Source organism: Pelecanus crispus, chromosome Z (assembly GCF_030463565.1).
Source record: "Pelecanus crispus isolate bPelCri1 chromosome Z, bPelCri1.pri, whole genome shotgun sequence".
NCBI classification, from domain to species: Eukaryota; Metazoa; Chordata; class Aves; order Pelecaniformes; family Pelecanidae; genus Pelecanus; species Pelecanus crispus.
In genome coordinates this window covers 48,851,448-48,866,988 of record NC_134676.1, presented here as the reverse complement: position 1 = coordinate 48,866,988, position 15,541 = coordinate 48,851,448, and the positions used below count along the sequence as shown (strand labels likewise).

General features: G+C 41.7%; 1 protein-coding gene across 1 annotated transcript; it reads right to left on the bottom strand.

The window, feature by feature from the left end:
• Positions 1–5,179: 5,179 nt before the first annotated feature.
• On the bottom strand, positions 5,180–14,171 carry NXNL2 (nucleoredoxin like 2). The gene is made up of 2 exons (XM_075726994.1): positions 13,870–14,171; positions 5,180–5,686 (listed from the first exon to the last, which is right to left on the bottom strand). The coding sequence occupies exons 1-2, from the start codon at positions 14,169–14,171 to the stop codon at positions 5,518–5,520; spliced, it is 471 nt and encodes a 156-aa protein (XP_075583109.1). The 3' UTR covers positions 5,180–5,517.
• Positions 14,172–15,541: the final 1,370 nt, after the last annotated feature.

Here is a 15,541-nt window from a genome sequence, read left to right as displayed (position 1 = left end):
CTACTTGGTTCACTATTACTATTTCATCCACAGACTGGTAACGAGCAGTTGTTAGAACTTAAGTGAACTACAGTCATGGGCAAACTTAACTTTTATTTGGTGATGAGGAAAGGACTGAAATATAATCTTCAGGTAAGCACATGTGATACTAGTTTTAACTCAATATAGATGTTAGACCAACTCAGCAGTTCTGCCTGGTTTGTGTTCTTCCACAAGCCAATTTGCAGCAGTAGTAGGGCAAGAGAGGTGCTGCCAAACAGCACTCAAGTAATAGCAGACAGCCAATGACAATTTTTTAATGTTAGCTTTGGTTTAGAGCCCTTTTCTGCAAACCACATAAGCACATATTTAAATTCCAGTGGCCATCGCAGCAAGATGAAGGCAAACTTAAGTTGGCCCCAAATCCCTTCATTTTCACTATTTATTTTTTCCATTTTGAAGGTCTCTATAACTGCATAGGCAACTGTCCACAGACAACATAATTTTGTATCTATTTTCTAATAGCGTCAGATGTTTTGATATTTTAGCCAATACTATTTAGAATAATGACACTGCAAAAGAAAAATGAGACAAAAATATGAATTATTTTGGTACAGCACAGATGAATTTGCTAATTAGAAGACACATATACATAAATTATATCTCAGAGAAGGCCAGAAGTTTGGCATCTGCAACAGAAAAATATTCCTGCAGTAAAGATTAGTCAGTAGGGAGATAGCTTTGGTGGTTAAGGCTGAAAGATTTGTTGTGACCCTAACTCAGAAAGATTCAAAAACACAGAAGAATTAAAAATGAATCCATGTCTATAATGCCAACAGAGAGAAGGTGCTTGAGGGTTTGTATTTTAGAGACCAATAATGAAAAGAATTATCCTTGAAATTTTTGCATCTTAGGCATGTAGCACTATTCTACCTTTTAAAACACACAGCAATGGTAAGTAATCTTGCCTTTAAAAATTCTACTAATATAAGCATTTCATTTATTTGACAATATTGGAGGCGAATAGGACTATTAAAGTTTGACAACAGCAGCTCTCCAGGAGGAAAAAGGAATGCCTAATGGGTAGCAGGGTTGTACATGATGGACAATTACAGAAATAAAAGATTAACAAAGAGAAAGATGTTGGTTGCATTTGCAATGATAATGTTTAATTAATCTCTGAATCTGCCACTGTGCTTTGCCTCTTCCCAAATGATATGTTTAGTGGTCACAGGAGAGCCTGCAGCATTCATCTGCAGCTAGTCATCCTCCTCAAAAGTCACAGTATGGATCAATTCACAAAGTATCGACTTATAATCCTTACCATTTTTCCTAGCAAAGTAATTCTCAAAAAATTCTACCAAAAAATCAGCACTGTAGGTTCTTAAGCAATCTTAACATACATTGCTTCATAAATCATTTACTAATAATGGGCAATATCTTGTCCAATGGAATAAGGAAGGACTCTCCTCTTAACCTCAGTTGAATTTTAGTTGATTCCTTTATGAGTGTGCAGCATCTATCAATATCACTGTGCTACTGTCTACTGCTATATAAAAAATGCATTTTTCCTCTTCATTCAGAAGAAATACTGGTATTCACTAATATTCAAAGTAACTATGACTAAAGATGGAGGGTAGAAAGTTGCTAGTGAATTGAAGATATTTACAGAAGTTAAAGGGACAATTCTGTAAATTCAAGTATTAGTACTTGGTATTGATAAGTTTCATTCCCAGTGGACATACACGCAAAGTGGTAACAAGCCTTATGGTTGTCCCACTGTTGCGTCAAGAGAGGCTTTGGAAGGTATCCAAGTTATCATTGTAAGTCCGGTCGCGTTCAGTGCACTGAACTATCACGATTACGGATTCACAAATAACATAGGCACCTTTCGTCTAGTCGTGCTGCATGAACTATCATGGCCACACTTAAAGCGTCTGGTGGCGTTCAATGACCACTATCACGGCTAGACCAATAAATCAAAGCAATCTGTTAAAGCAACAGACACGCAGGTTCTTTGGATTACCGGTGATAAATTCACTGACTGCAAGGCACATGCAAATACCAAAGCTTTGGACAATACAGATACATCAAAAGACATAAAAGTGACTCTATAGAGGTTTCTAAGTTTCCCAGGGAGGCACTTGGTATAATCAAGTGTTAGATTCTTACCCAAAGGTGTTCCGATGGGGGGGAAAAGAGAGGCTCAGCACATCGACTGATCCCAGAGGTCAGAGTAGTACACGGTGGTATCTTCCCCAACATCCCCTCTCTCTTTAGGCTAACTTATACTATTTTTTTACCTTTCAGGTGGAGCTTGAGGGACTCTAGTCATACATACTTTGTTATGATTGGTGTAAAGTTTTCCCTCTTCGTTTTAAAGGTATAGGCTCAGAAAAATTCAGAGCGCAGGCTCAGTGAGGAGTGGTCTCACCTTGGAGGAGGGTAGGTTTTGGGACGGAGGTGTGTTTTGGTATTATAATGACATTATAATGAGTAAAGGTTACTAAAGGACAGCATTTGGTTAACCTCATGATAGTTTGTTGCCTCAGGGTATCACTTATGCAGCTTATCAGTGCCATGGTACCCTTCTGAATTCCCTTATCACAGGGCTTGGCCGTGATGTCTCCACACCACTCCACCCCCTGGGCAGTTCCTCTTAGAATCAGCACACCAGGCTCCCCTGGGTTGCGACATCCAAGATTACAGGCTTGGGGAACTTCCTGTGGAATCAATTCCAGCTGCATACCACCCGGATTGCTTCTTCAAATGCTGTGCCTTTCTTGAAATCGTAAATCTAAGTCTGATGTCTAAGTCACCTCCAGCAATTACTCCACACCCACTGAGATCTGCTCCTCTAATTTGACAAGGTGCTAGTAATAAGCAAATATTTTTCATTACCCTGTACTTTGTTTATGTCAAACATACATTATTTTAGCACTGACAAGGAAAACAGATTTTCTGAGCTTCCAAACAATGATGTGCAAAACCAACAGCCCTTGACTTAAGTCAAACCAGGTATTTTGTATAGTATAGATTTTGGCTTCATCATTATGAATTTCCTAGCTGAATTTTAATTTGAATCTGTGTTACTGAATCAGTATGTCAACTAATCAAAGGACCTAACTCCACCTCAGTCTTATGATACTGAGTTTTCCCATATACATACATATAGACAAACAATGAACCAAGCTACCTTGGCCTAAGTGATGCCTGGTATCTGGCAACAGGTCACAGTGGATGCTCTTGCTATGTAATTTATTCCACATTCAGGCAACTTTATTTGTAAAAACTTTTGGAAGTACTTTTATTATTCTGTTCTCATTTTATGTTTTAAATACATTTGCCATTAGCTGGTCCCAGAACAGCAGGCAGTTCCTACACATCACTTGCACAGAAAATTCACTAGGGAGCTTAGTATTCATTAGAAAAGAACCTGAGCATTATTTACATGGTTAGATGGTGAAAATTAGAAATTCTCTGCAGTATCCCCAGATGTCATTTTAAGAACACTATAAGATGCTCTGATTCACAACTCTGCTGAACACTTCATAGATCTAATATTTTTCATTTTAAATTCAGCTTCTCTGGAGTACTTGCTTTTTGACTTATTGTGAGGAGTACATGACTTCTTTTACATATATTCCCTCTCTCTCTCTCCAGGGAAAAATTATTTTTTCCCCTCCATTACAAGAAAATGACACAGCTGTGTTACTAAATGATAAAATCATCCACACACACTAATTTCAGGCCTTCCTTGCTGAGTTTTCTCATGGTCAGGCAAAGGTTCCTCAACAAGTGAGAAAGTTGTGGATGGGGTCAGTAAGTCAATGGCTTCAGAAGGGACATGGCAATCAACAAAACAAAGCTGAAGCAGAATCCCTTTGAGCACGGGCCTGCAAAGAAGTGCCTGTGAAACAGCCATGTTCTGCTGGTTCTGGGGAATCAGCACGCTTGGGTTCCTCACTGAAACGCCTCTACACTAACGCATACAGCACGGGGACAGACAGAAGGAGTCAGAAGTCTGTGTGCAATTACAGGGCTGTGACCTCCTTAGGATCACAAAGATATGGCGGGATAGCTCACATCACTGGAGTGCCACAATGGATGGATACAGGCTCTTTTGCAAGCACAGGCTGTGAAGGCAAAGAGGGGGTATCGCACTTTATATGAGACAGCAGAGCAGCTGGAGTGCATGGAGCTCTGCCTTGGGACTGCTCAGGAACCAGTCAAGAGCCTATGGGCCACGATTAGCAGGCAGACTGACACAACTGCTCCTGTAGCACATATCATAAGATCAACCTCCTGGTATCCACAATTCCCGAGACTAGAGGGAAAGCCTGGAGCAAGGAAGGCTTACATTCAGAAAAGGACCACCAGAGTAGGAAGTACTTAACCATCTTGGACATACATCAGTCCATGGGGTCTGATGGGCTGCACCCATGAGTGCTGAGGGAGCTGGCTGATGTCATTGTGAGGTCATGACCATTGCGAGAGGTTCCTGAGGCTTGAAGAGAAATCAAATGTCACTTCCACCTGGCTGAACAGCCAGGCCCAGAGGGCTGTAATCAGCAGCATGCAGTCCAGTTGGAGACAAGTTGTCATCTTCAGGAAAACACCATCAATGTTAGAACCAAGAGGTTGGCTTGCATAGGAAGTGTTTCTTTAGCTCACCAACTGCATGGATGTTTGGCCTGGTACCCCAATCACAAAGATTGGCTATTAAATCTGAACACGACGACTAGTGGAGAATACAGACAAACCAGGCTGTACTTTAGACGCAACATAAGCACTCATTGTAGAGAGCTGGTATAATTTTTGATGTTTGCTTCTACACACTTTGGCAAAAGGAGGAGATGGAAAATGCTTTCTTCTTAGACTTCACCTGACATCAACTTGGGAGATAACAACTTAGCTTACAGTTCCAAGTTTAAAAATCCAGGGGTAAGGAAAACTCAGCGGAACTTACGTAAATCCCACACAACGTAAAATAAAGTATTTCTTCAGTACTGACAAACAAATATGTCCCATTTAAAAATCATGACATTTTCTGATTAGCTTGTTAAGATAGGTAAAGAAGACACATTAAACACATACTTCATAAACAGTTATTTATTAAAGCAAACAATTTCCTTTTCTTAATAAAATACGTGCTAATCACCAGAAAGAAATTGTCATCAAGAAAAATAGGTCTGTGCATATATAATTTTTACTGTACAGATTTTGCAAAGTAAGTGTTTGCATAGATTTCACAGTGCTCCACTATTACTGTCTAAAACAGCCTATCATCCTGAAGTTCTTCAGTATTATCTGTAATGTTTTGGTTCATACTGAATATAGTGGATAGAACAGTACAAATGAAACAATAATTACATTTTATGACTTACTGGAATAGCTAATCTTCAAGTTGAAAACAAAATTTCTTTACAATCAAAGACAAATAGGCCTTACCCTTCTTGTTCTGAGCAAGGGAACAATCTTTTCAGAGCTCTACAAAGTTTCCCATGACGCCTTGCCTTGCTTCCATATGCCAACTCTTTAGCTAGAAAAATTCTGAAAGACATCTGCACCCTCAAGCCAGTTCCGAAAACAGGATAGCCCTTTGTCTCTGATTTGTTTTCTTCCCTTGTCAGTAATGACTTCTCCAGTTTGCTTCACAATCACCAGTTTAGGAATTGCTGTTATGTTGTATTTCTTCTTCAGATCACTGAGGGGAAAAAATTAAACATAAAACACACCATTAGGGAGCATTTTAAGAAAACTCCTTGTCTCTCATGAAGGGTACTCTCGTCAGGATGCATGGGAGAGCAGAAGTGATGAGTGCCTGGGCTTCCTCAGAGCTTGGAGGCAAAGCACTGGGTACTACAGGGAGGTCAACAAGGCTGCAGCTGGGAGTTTACATGGTGAAACTCTCACTTAGCTCATGGAGTTCAGAGAGTTGCAGCACCCTTCCTGTAATGGCTCTTCACCACTGCCTGTAGTCTCCACAGGAGCAGGGACTGACTCTCAGAGACTGTAAAGAGGTCCATGGAAGTAAAGTGTGACACACCCTTCCACCTTGTTTTTACTAGCCAGAAACAGATGTCTTCTGGTCCCTTTTTACTTGATAGGAGGAAGATCTCACTTGAATTAGCATTAGACATTCATTCCTGTACAAAGATGTTCAAGTGTGCCAATCCCATAGAGCTACTTCCTATAATCTCCATTAAAACTTGATGCATAATCCTTTAGTGTAAACAGAAGGGACTGCAGAAATGCCTTAAACTCCCTCAGTGAAACAGGCCTTCTACATACAGAAATATAAGCAACTGAAAGATTTGGAATAAGGACCACCCATCTAAGTTGTCCAAGAATAAAATTCCAACTCCTCCTCTGTCCATCACAGTCAGTAGTGGCCATTTCTCTATATCAGGAGATGGAAAAATCCAGACAGGTTACGAATAACTCCATCTTAAATAGCCTACTGTTTTGTAACAAAACAGAGTTAAAATACAGTTAAAAAATTAAAAAGCCATACAAACTGTTATGTTCCATTAAGGAAATCAGGATCTATTCAAACAATTGATGAGCAGGTAACCCAGGAAAAATTAGTAAGAAAAGAATTCTGAAGGATGGAAATTTAAAACTCAAGACACATGGGAAATTAATAAATGGATTATTAATACTGGAAATAAAAATAACATTTGGAGAGAAAAACCTAGGACACAAAACATCCAAAGAGAAACAAAATACTTGCTGACACTGGCACATGATAAATAACAAGGCATGACTACTAAACACACACCACGGATGAAAGTGCACAAGTAGCAGGCTATCAGCCACATGAAGTAGTAAAATAGAATTCACTGTTTATATAGATGAGTTGAAAGAGATGAGTAAGATGCAAACAAAAGGAATACACAAAAACAGAAGAATCAAAGAATACCGCATAGTAAGCCACTTCAGTTGAGCGTGACACAGGCCAATAGAGATGATAAGATGAAAAACATTTCCAAGGAAAACAGTTTAACAGCTATTAGTTTGTTTGTTACAAGACAAAATAAAGAAGAGGAAAAGAGCAAGACACATGGATCTATCTTATAGAAAAATAGTATCTTCTATACAAGAAATTCACCACACTTGGAAGGCTGATGTTTCAATGCAAATGAAAGAGTAAGTTTCAGGACACAAGTAAGCCAGAAAAAACAATTTTGAGAGTAAGACTTAATCACTAGCACTGACAACAGCTTTTTGGCATGAATTCTATTAATTCACAACAGAGGTAATTAAAAGACAGTCAATAAGCTCTAAGCTAATTAAACATCTCAATGGACATCAGATAAAATCAGAGTTAGCTGTTGAGAATGCTGCTCAACAGATGGAGCCTCAAGAGTTTCCAGGATCTCCAGAACCAGTTCACTGTCCCAGCTCCAACTCAGAAAGAAAAGCAGATAAATAATGCCTGAAGTTTCATGCTGTGTTTATCAGGACATGGCAAAACCAAATCATTTCCAAATACATGGCAATAGCAAACCCACTACTTTCATTAACACTAAATGTCCAAAGAAGAAAGGAAATTATTTGTTGAATACAAATAAGCAGGCAGAGAAATGGGTTTAGACTGATGCTCATAAAGTCAGAACCACACTGGGGTGTTTCCCCACCCTTTTCAAACTAAGCTAAAAGGTAGGAAAACTATTCCCTACCTCCTACCATGTCACACTATTCATAGGTCATCCTCAGCACATCTATTCATTGTACTAGATGTTCACATTAGAGACCCATGAATGAAACAAAGTAGCTGCTAATGAATTTGTAATGTTCATTTTGGAAGGCAGAAGTTAAAGAAAATAACTTCTAGCACATTGTCCTCACAAGTGATATTCCACAATTTTAGCGGTAGGAACGCAAGCTATGTTGACAGACATGCTGGTATCTAACAGGAAAAGTGAGGAAGATAAAATCTACACCTAAGATGCAAGTTGTGCAGTCTAAAAGAAATCCCAGAAAAAATGTAAACAGTTTTGAGGAAGAGCTCACATGTTTCAGAAGGGGTATAAGACACAGGTTAAGTGAACTGCAATAGATCAGCTAACAGTAACAACCTCCCCCCAAAAAAAATGTAATCTGTTTTATGGAAAATTACCTTCCTGCATTCTCTTATATCAAAGTGAGCAGAAATTAAACACCTTTAGAAGAACCAAAGGATAGAGACACAACAAGCAATAATGGAATAGCCAGCTTCCAAAATATGAATAACATCACTCTCAAAAAAAAAAAAACCCTTAAATACAAAATGGAAATGTAATGCCTGAGCACCGTCACTACAAGCAAGAACATCCGTTGTGTGAGGTTCGAGTGCCAAATATTTTTGATTGAGTAGAAAAAAAGATTTGTGGACATTGTTAAAAAATACAAGACATTAATATATAGACATTCTCTATGATTTTCTGGAAAAGAGGAAGAGTCTTAAAAACACAGAAAATAAGACTTAAGTGAAATAGTGGCCCAGACAAGGCATTCCTGAAACACATTTCCTTCCATATTTTCCTTAAGAGAAGAAAAAACAACAGGTGGAGGATACTGCTCTGCCATTACACTAGCTGAGCAATAATGCAGGAAATATTGCAGAAGCAGCAATAATATGGTCTAGCAACAGGGTTGCTTTCTCAGTGAATTCTGAAATAAAAGCAAGCAACAAAGAATCCCTACAGACCTTTCTGCAGTCTGCTAAAATGGGAGAAAAAACATTCCAAAGCAAGTTCATGTAGAAACCACGTAAAAGACTACCACCTGTATGACAACAAGATGGGTGGAAGATGCATTTTAATGGTTCAGTGGACAATAAAATAGCTTGAGACACCTAACACAATTGTAGCAATCAGACCAGCAGGAAACTGAACATAACTTGCTATGGAGACTGGAAAGTAACAGTTTGCCTTCCTAAGGGAACGAATATATAGCTTATCCACTCCAGCACAGCATCTTGTTTACACAGCTTCTGAGCCGAAGGTTGCTTGCATTAAAGCAGACTGAAGTATGTACAGATTTTGCTTACATTTAGGGTCTACTTGCAAAATGAATGGACCTGAAGAAGTCTCACGAACAGTTCTGCAGATAATACTTCTTAATCACTGTGCACATGTGCTCACAAAAATGACTTTTTAAAACCTGTTAAGATCATCCTCTCCTACAGGGATCTCAAATCCTGTGACTCACCTGCACAAACTATGTATGTGCCATGGTACTAACTCCAATGACAATTTACAAAATCATTAACCATAAATAGAAACATCATGTGCTACAAAGGCAAACTCAATTCTCTTACAGTAAAATACAGTGATGTAACTAATGACATTCTTGAAAATAAATTGCCTAGCTATTCCCAGGGAAGCATAAAGGTACATACAGTATCTTACTGACTAGAAAAATCTAAGACCCAAATAGACAAATCAGAAGAGGAAGCTATAATAAAAGATAGCTATGGAAGACTGAACGAGTAACCTTTGTACAGACACAGTGAATCTTTTAGCCAAATCCTTTGAAATACCAGACCCTGGCCATGCAGGTTAGAATGTGAGAAGGCAACCTTCATTCACATATGAAATACCAAAAAAGATGAAATTAAGATTGAGGCAAACTGGAATTAATTGCAATTGTTAGGTCATTTGGTTCTTACGAGAAGGCTGGATTAAAGTTTTTGAGAGCACAGATTTTGTGCTAGGTAGTACTGGCATTGGCTGGGAGGGAGTTAATTTTCTTCATAGCAGCTTGCACAGTGCTGTGTTTTAGATTTGTTACCAAAACAGTGTTGATAACACACCAATCTTTCAGCTATTGCTGAGCAGTGCTTACACAGCACCGGGGCCTTTTCCCTTTCTCACGCTGCCCTGCCAGCAAGTAGGCTGGGCATGCACAAGAAGCTGGGAAGGGACACAGCTGGGACTGCTGACTGACCCCAACTGACCAAAGGGATAGCCCATACCATATGACATCATGCTCAGCAATAAAAGCCGAAGAAAGGAGAAGGAAGGGACTGACATTTGGAGTTAGGGCATTTATCTTCCCAAGCAACTGTTAAGACATGATGAAGCCCTGCTATCCTGGAAATTGCTAAATATCTGCCTGCCGATGGAAAGTAGTGAATGAATTCCTTATCTTGCTTTGCTTATGTGCTCATCTTTGCTTCATCTATTAAACCGTCTTTATCTCAACCCACAAGTTTTCTCACTTTGACCCTTCAGATTCTCTCCCCCATCCCACTTGGGCAGGGAGTGACCCAGCAGCTGGGTGGGGCTTTGCTGCCCACCAGGGCTAACTCACCACATAGTGAGTATTATTATATAAGGGTTTAAGATCTATACACAAGAGGGTTTTTGAGATGTAGACAACACAGGGCAAAGTATTACATTAGGAACATAAATGATAGATTTTATACACTTGTGTAGTGTGACATCTGACTATATTTTAATTTTAAATGCTTTCACACAGAAATGCTTTCCCTTGAAAGTGATGGACACCTTACTAACCTGCTTCTAGCAGTATACTCTGTATGTCTATTTTCTTTTTTCAGCTGTATGTCTACTTTCTTTTAAGCTGTGAACTTTCTGCATTGTTAAGTATTAGTCACATAAACAAGCACATCATATGGATTGGATTCAATTTTAAAGTGTCTGTTGAGATTTTGGGATAGCAGTCTAAAAAGACTATGAACAGGCAATAGCTCTTAACTGCTCAAATACTTTCACTCTTCTCCTTCTGCCTTCCGTTTTTTAGGGTCCCATCTTCCTGTAGGTGCCAATCCACCCTCATACCTAAAGCTTCCTAAAATAAAATGTAACCATACCCTTTTTATTTTCCTTTTTCAGGAATTCTTTGGCATTCCAATTTTTACTGAGGTGTACAGGACACAGACTCTAAATACCTGTCTATCTGGCAGCCTGCAAGAACTGCTAGCATGTGCTGGGCACCCATACATAGAATGACGCCTTTCACAGTAGGGCTCAGTATAAACACAGTAGTGTGTCTTTGTGTATCATAATTAAAACATCAATTCTCATTTACTAGCATTAGGTTTTGACATGTTCCGTCCTACTCCTGCTCTTCCTCTCTACTGTTCCCTTTCTCTTCCTAGTGCTCACTTCCTACTAGATTGTCTTCACACAGCCCTGCAAGGATCAAAAGCCTGTGCCTCTGGCAGCAAAAACCAACATTAAAGCGGCAAACAGTCAAGGTATCAGGAGCGGTATTTCCCGTTAGTCGTGCCACAGACTACATGAAGTAGTAAAGGTGCAGACCCACCTCAGGCAAAGTCAGGACTGACAGCATGCAAGAGTCTTGAGATCCTGCTCCGAATTCATTACTTTCCTTCTCTGCAGTTATGCGCAATGCATTACACTTCACACACTACAAGTATGAATGCAGGCTGTTGCTTAACAAGACACAATTATCTCCAAGAAACCTCATGCTTCTGTTTTTGAAATGTGTTTTAGATGGCAAATTTAAAATTGGCTCTATTGTGCCTAGAAGAGACTTCAGTCTGTGCTACAGTTATGTATCTTAAAACACTTAAGTCACCAGCTAGAATATTTTAACTTGACTGAAGATATTGAAATGCCTTCTTCACACAGTCCACAAAAGAGCAACCATTCCAATTCTTTACAACAGAACTTTAAAAATATTAATGAATAATGTTAATAAATATGTGAATGTTACTAAAAATTAACAATGAAATTGTTAATTGGTATTAGTCAAATTTAAAATACATTCTTACTTAGAACTAGTATCTAGTCAGAATTATAGTTTGGTTTAGTGAACATACATCCGTCTGCTCTATGTCTACAATGATTTACCAGTATCCCTGAAGCCAAACTACCCATTAATTCAACTTAAGCACCTTGAACATCTCCACACAGCCCTTTATTGTTATATCCAAGAAACACAACTTCAAAAACATTGCCTTTTCATATCCCTCTGCACCTTGCTCTTCAGTAAGCCACTTCAAATGCTATGATCTCACAGCTACCCCTGACAGGACAAGCTATGTTTCTCTACAGGATTCTGAAGGGCATTATGGGCTGCCACACAAAAGCCAATTAAACTGTCTCTGTGCCTCTATTCCACATGACTTGGGCAAGAGCAGAGTCAGAAACAGACCCCTAATCCACAGAGGCTGAAGTGGTAAGCGCATTCCCAGCGCCTATGCCAAACAGCATGCTGGATGCAGTAACTTCAAGTGCTACATTTCCATCAGGAAATTTGCCAGAATTCTATTAGAATCAGTAGTTACCAAATAACAATTACTGCCTGGGGAGCCTTTGGAGAACTATGGAAAACAACATTGCTATTTCAATCTATTTTTAAGTCAATGGAAACTGTCATTAGAAAGGCCTAACATTAATTGGCTGCTGACATCCATGAATGAGCCAAGGAAGGATGAAGTAGTTCCTGGCTTCAGGTTGCTTGTTCTTGAGGTTGTCAAAGTGCTCTGACAAAACAAGATTAGTAAACCTGCTCCGCGTTGAGTGAGTAGCTAGGGTGTTACACAGCTCTATCCTGGGCAGCACACAGGGATGGATCTAGAGTTAAACGAACACTACAAGTTACTAGAAGCACTAGAACAGAGTTCTTGGTTAGAAGAACAAATCTTGTTGTGAGTTTAATTACCCAGTCTATGTTTAAAAGTCACACTACTTCCTTGACTCTGATAACATCTGTTACAGTGTTTTCCACAATCTACTTATACATATTTAAAGGAAAAAAAAAAAATAATATCCCTTTACCAGTATTTACACGTATTTTAGGTCTCCAGTTATAGGCATTTCAGTGGCCGTAAACATCTTACCTGTGCCCTCGTAATTCCAATCTATACTTCTTGATATGAGCCAAATCGTATTTCTGACAGTCATCCAAATGAGTCTGCACCCTTGACTGAGATCATCAAAAGAGTTCTTGGTATTATCCTTTACTCTGTTACTTACACATGGTCATGTCCTTGCCTTCGGATGTTTCGCTGAGCAAGCTACCTACAGGAATGCCGCTTTAGAAACCTCTCACTCAGCACAAGAATTTTACATCCCAGTTACCATGTGCATTTGCCACAGCTAAACTCCAGCTGTTATTACATTTCTTTTTCACCTAGCCTACGTGTATTTGTCTGTAATTCTTCATAGTTTGCTCTGCTCTCCTCTAACCTGTTCAGCTATGAGTTTTGCTGCTTCTTCATTTGCCTTTTTTCCAGAGCATTAATAAGCTAGCCAACCCAGAACAACCTTAGTAATGACTACTGCTGTGCTGAAAAACAATCACTTGATCGTCGTTTGCCACTACCTTGTTTTTGACTCACTGTTCGTGTTATCTTGTTAATACTCAGGGTCTTTATTAACCCTTCTTCAAAGGCCTTTTAAACCCTGTATTAAGTACGCAAAACTAGTTTTCCTTCACCACGTTCTTTACAGACGTAACAAGCTAAAGCCAAGTTACTTCTCTCAAGAAAGTAAGCTGTTAGTTTAATGTTGGCTTGTGGTACACCTCCGTGGGAGCGCAGGGAGAGCCAGCTGGCAGCAGGCGCTGCCCAGAGGACAGGAGGAAGGCAGGGCTCGCCTGACGGGAGGCAGAACTGTGCGCTTCACCCAACGGAGGACGCCGCAACCTGGATTTCAGGGCGTTCAAGGGGAAGGGAAGGAGTGGATCAAGAGGGCAGGTGGAGGTCCCGGGGCGCTTCTGTACCAGAGGCTTCGCTGTTAGCTTACACCGCGGCTAAAGCATCCGCGCCTCCTGGCCTCTCCCGTGCTTTGGAGGAGGGGTGCCAGCACGGGCGCTGACGGCGGGGGGCAGGCGCAGCCCGCCTGCCGCGGCCTGCCAGCCGAGGAGGCCCGGGCGGGGCCGGGGGTCGCCGCCGGCGGTACTCACTGCTTGTAGGGGTCGTGGAAGGGCAGGGCCAGCCAGTCCCCGTGCATGGCGCGCATGTAGCCCGCCATCTCCTCGGCGCTGTGGTCGGAGGAGATGAAGACGACCTCGAAGGGGGCGGGGGGCTGGGTCTCCTCCAGCAGCTCCGTGTAGAAGTCGCAGAGCACGGGGGTGAAGTCGCGGCAGGGCGAGCACCAGCCGGCAGAGAAGTACAAGCCCACCACTTTATTCTGCAGGGCCTCCTCGGGGTCCACGCTGCGGCCGTCCTTGCTGACCAGGAGCCGCCCGCTGAACACATCCACCATGCTGCCACCGGCCGGCCCCCGCGGGAGGCAGCAGAGCGAAGGGTGGCACCGGGGGCTGGGAGCCCAGGCGGCCCCCGGCGCGGCCCGCCGGCACCTCCACGCTGAGACTCTCCTCCCGCCCCGGCGAGCGCCCGGCCCCGCCACACAACGCCCCTCCGCCCGCCGCTTTTATAGCCGCGCGCCACCGCCCGGCTCCGCCCACCGCTGACTGACAGTGACGCTCGCCAATGGCCGTGCCAGGAGGGCGTGGGGCCCCGCCCCGCCCCCTGGCCGTGCAGTGGGTGGCGGCCGGTAACGGACGCAACGGCCGCCGGCCGCAGCCCCGGTGCCCGCAGGCCGGAGCCCGCCGCCCGCCGCTGCCGGCAGCCGGGGGACGCGCCGGGGAGTGCGGGGGCGGAGGTGCAGGGGGTGCCGGCTGCAGCTGGGCCTGCAGCGCCGGGGACGGTCGCCGGCGGGCAGCGCTCTCCAGAGGGGAAAGGCACGCTCTTCGTTGCTCACCGCCGCCTCCGTTGTTGCCTCAGGAGGCTGCTGCGCAGAACAAGGGGTTTGATCTACAGGTGTTTTTTTTCTTTCGTGCCTCTGAGTGCCCGGTGGCCTGTTTGAGAAGGCAAATGCATTTCAAGACTTGCTAAGCTTACTGAAGATGCTGAACTTTTAATACGTTTAAGCAGTAATCTCCTTCACGCCAACGTCAGACAGCTTCAGCTTGTCGGGGATTTCACCTTCTCTCCCCTCCTGAAAATCTCATCCCAAAGCCTGGTCAGCTTTGACACTGAGCTGTTTTTTTGTTGGACACACGGCACTGAATTTTTTTTCTAGCATGGAAAATCTGCTGAATTCTAGTTACAAAAGGGGCTGTCTATTCTCTATCCAAGCAGAAAAGGAATTACTGTTTTATTCCAGTGCATTTATCATGCGTTTGGGTTGAATACACTTCTTTTCTCCAGCTGATACTGAGTTAGAAATTAATAAAAATAGCATTATATTACAAATACGCAATCCCTTTTTTGCCTAAAGCAACCTGTGAAAACGAAGGGTGATTTGGCTGTAGGAGAGTTTAATTACAGTTTGATTAAAGAGTCATGACATGGTCATAACCACACCTGGTACATTGTCTCAATTAATTTTACAATACCCAAATAAAAAAGAATTTATCTTAAAAAAAATCAATATCCCTCAAAACAAATTCTGGTATTCATACTGGATACTTCAAGTGTCTAATCATGGAGCCACCATAGAAAATATTTTACATTAAAACTCTGTATCCAAATGCATTCTAAGCTTTTACTATTTTGTTGGTCCTCTTCTTTTAAGCTGCAGCCCCTCAAAAATCTGTCAATTTTATTTTCAGAAAAGACAGAGTTATGACA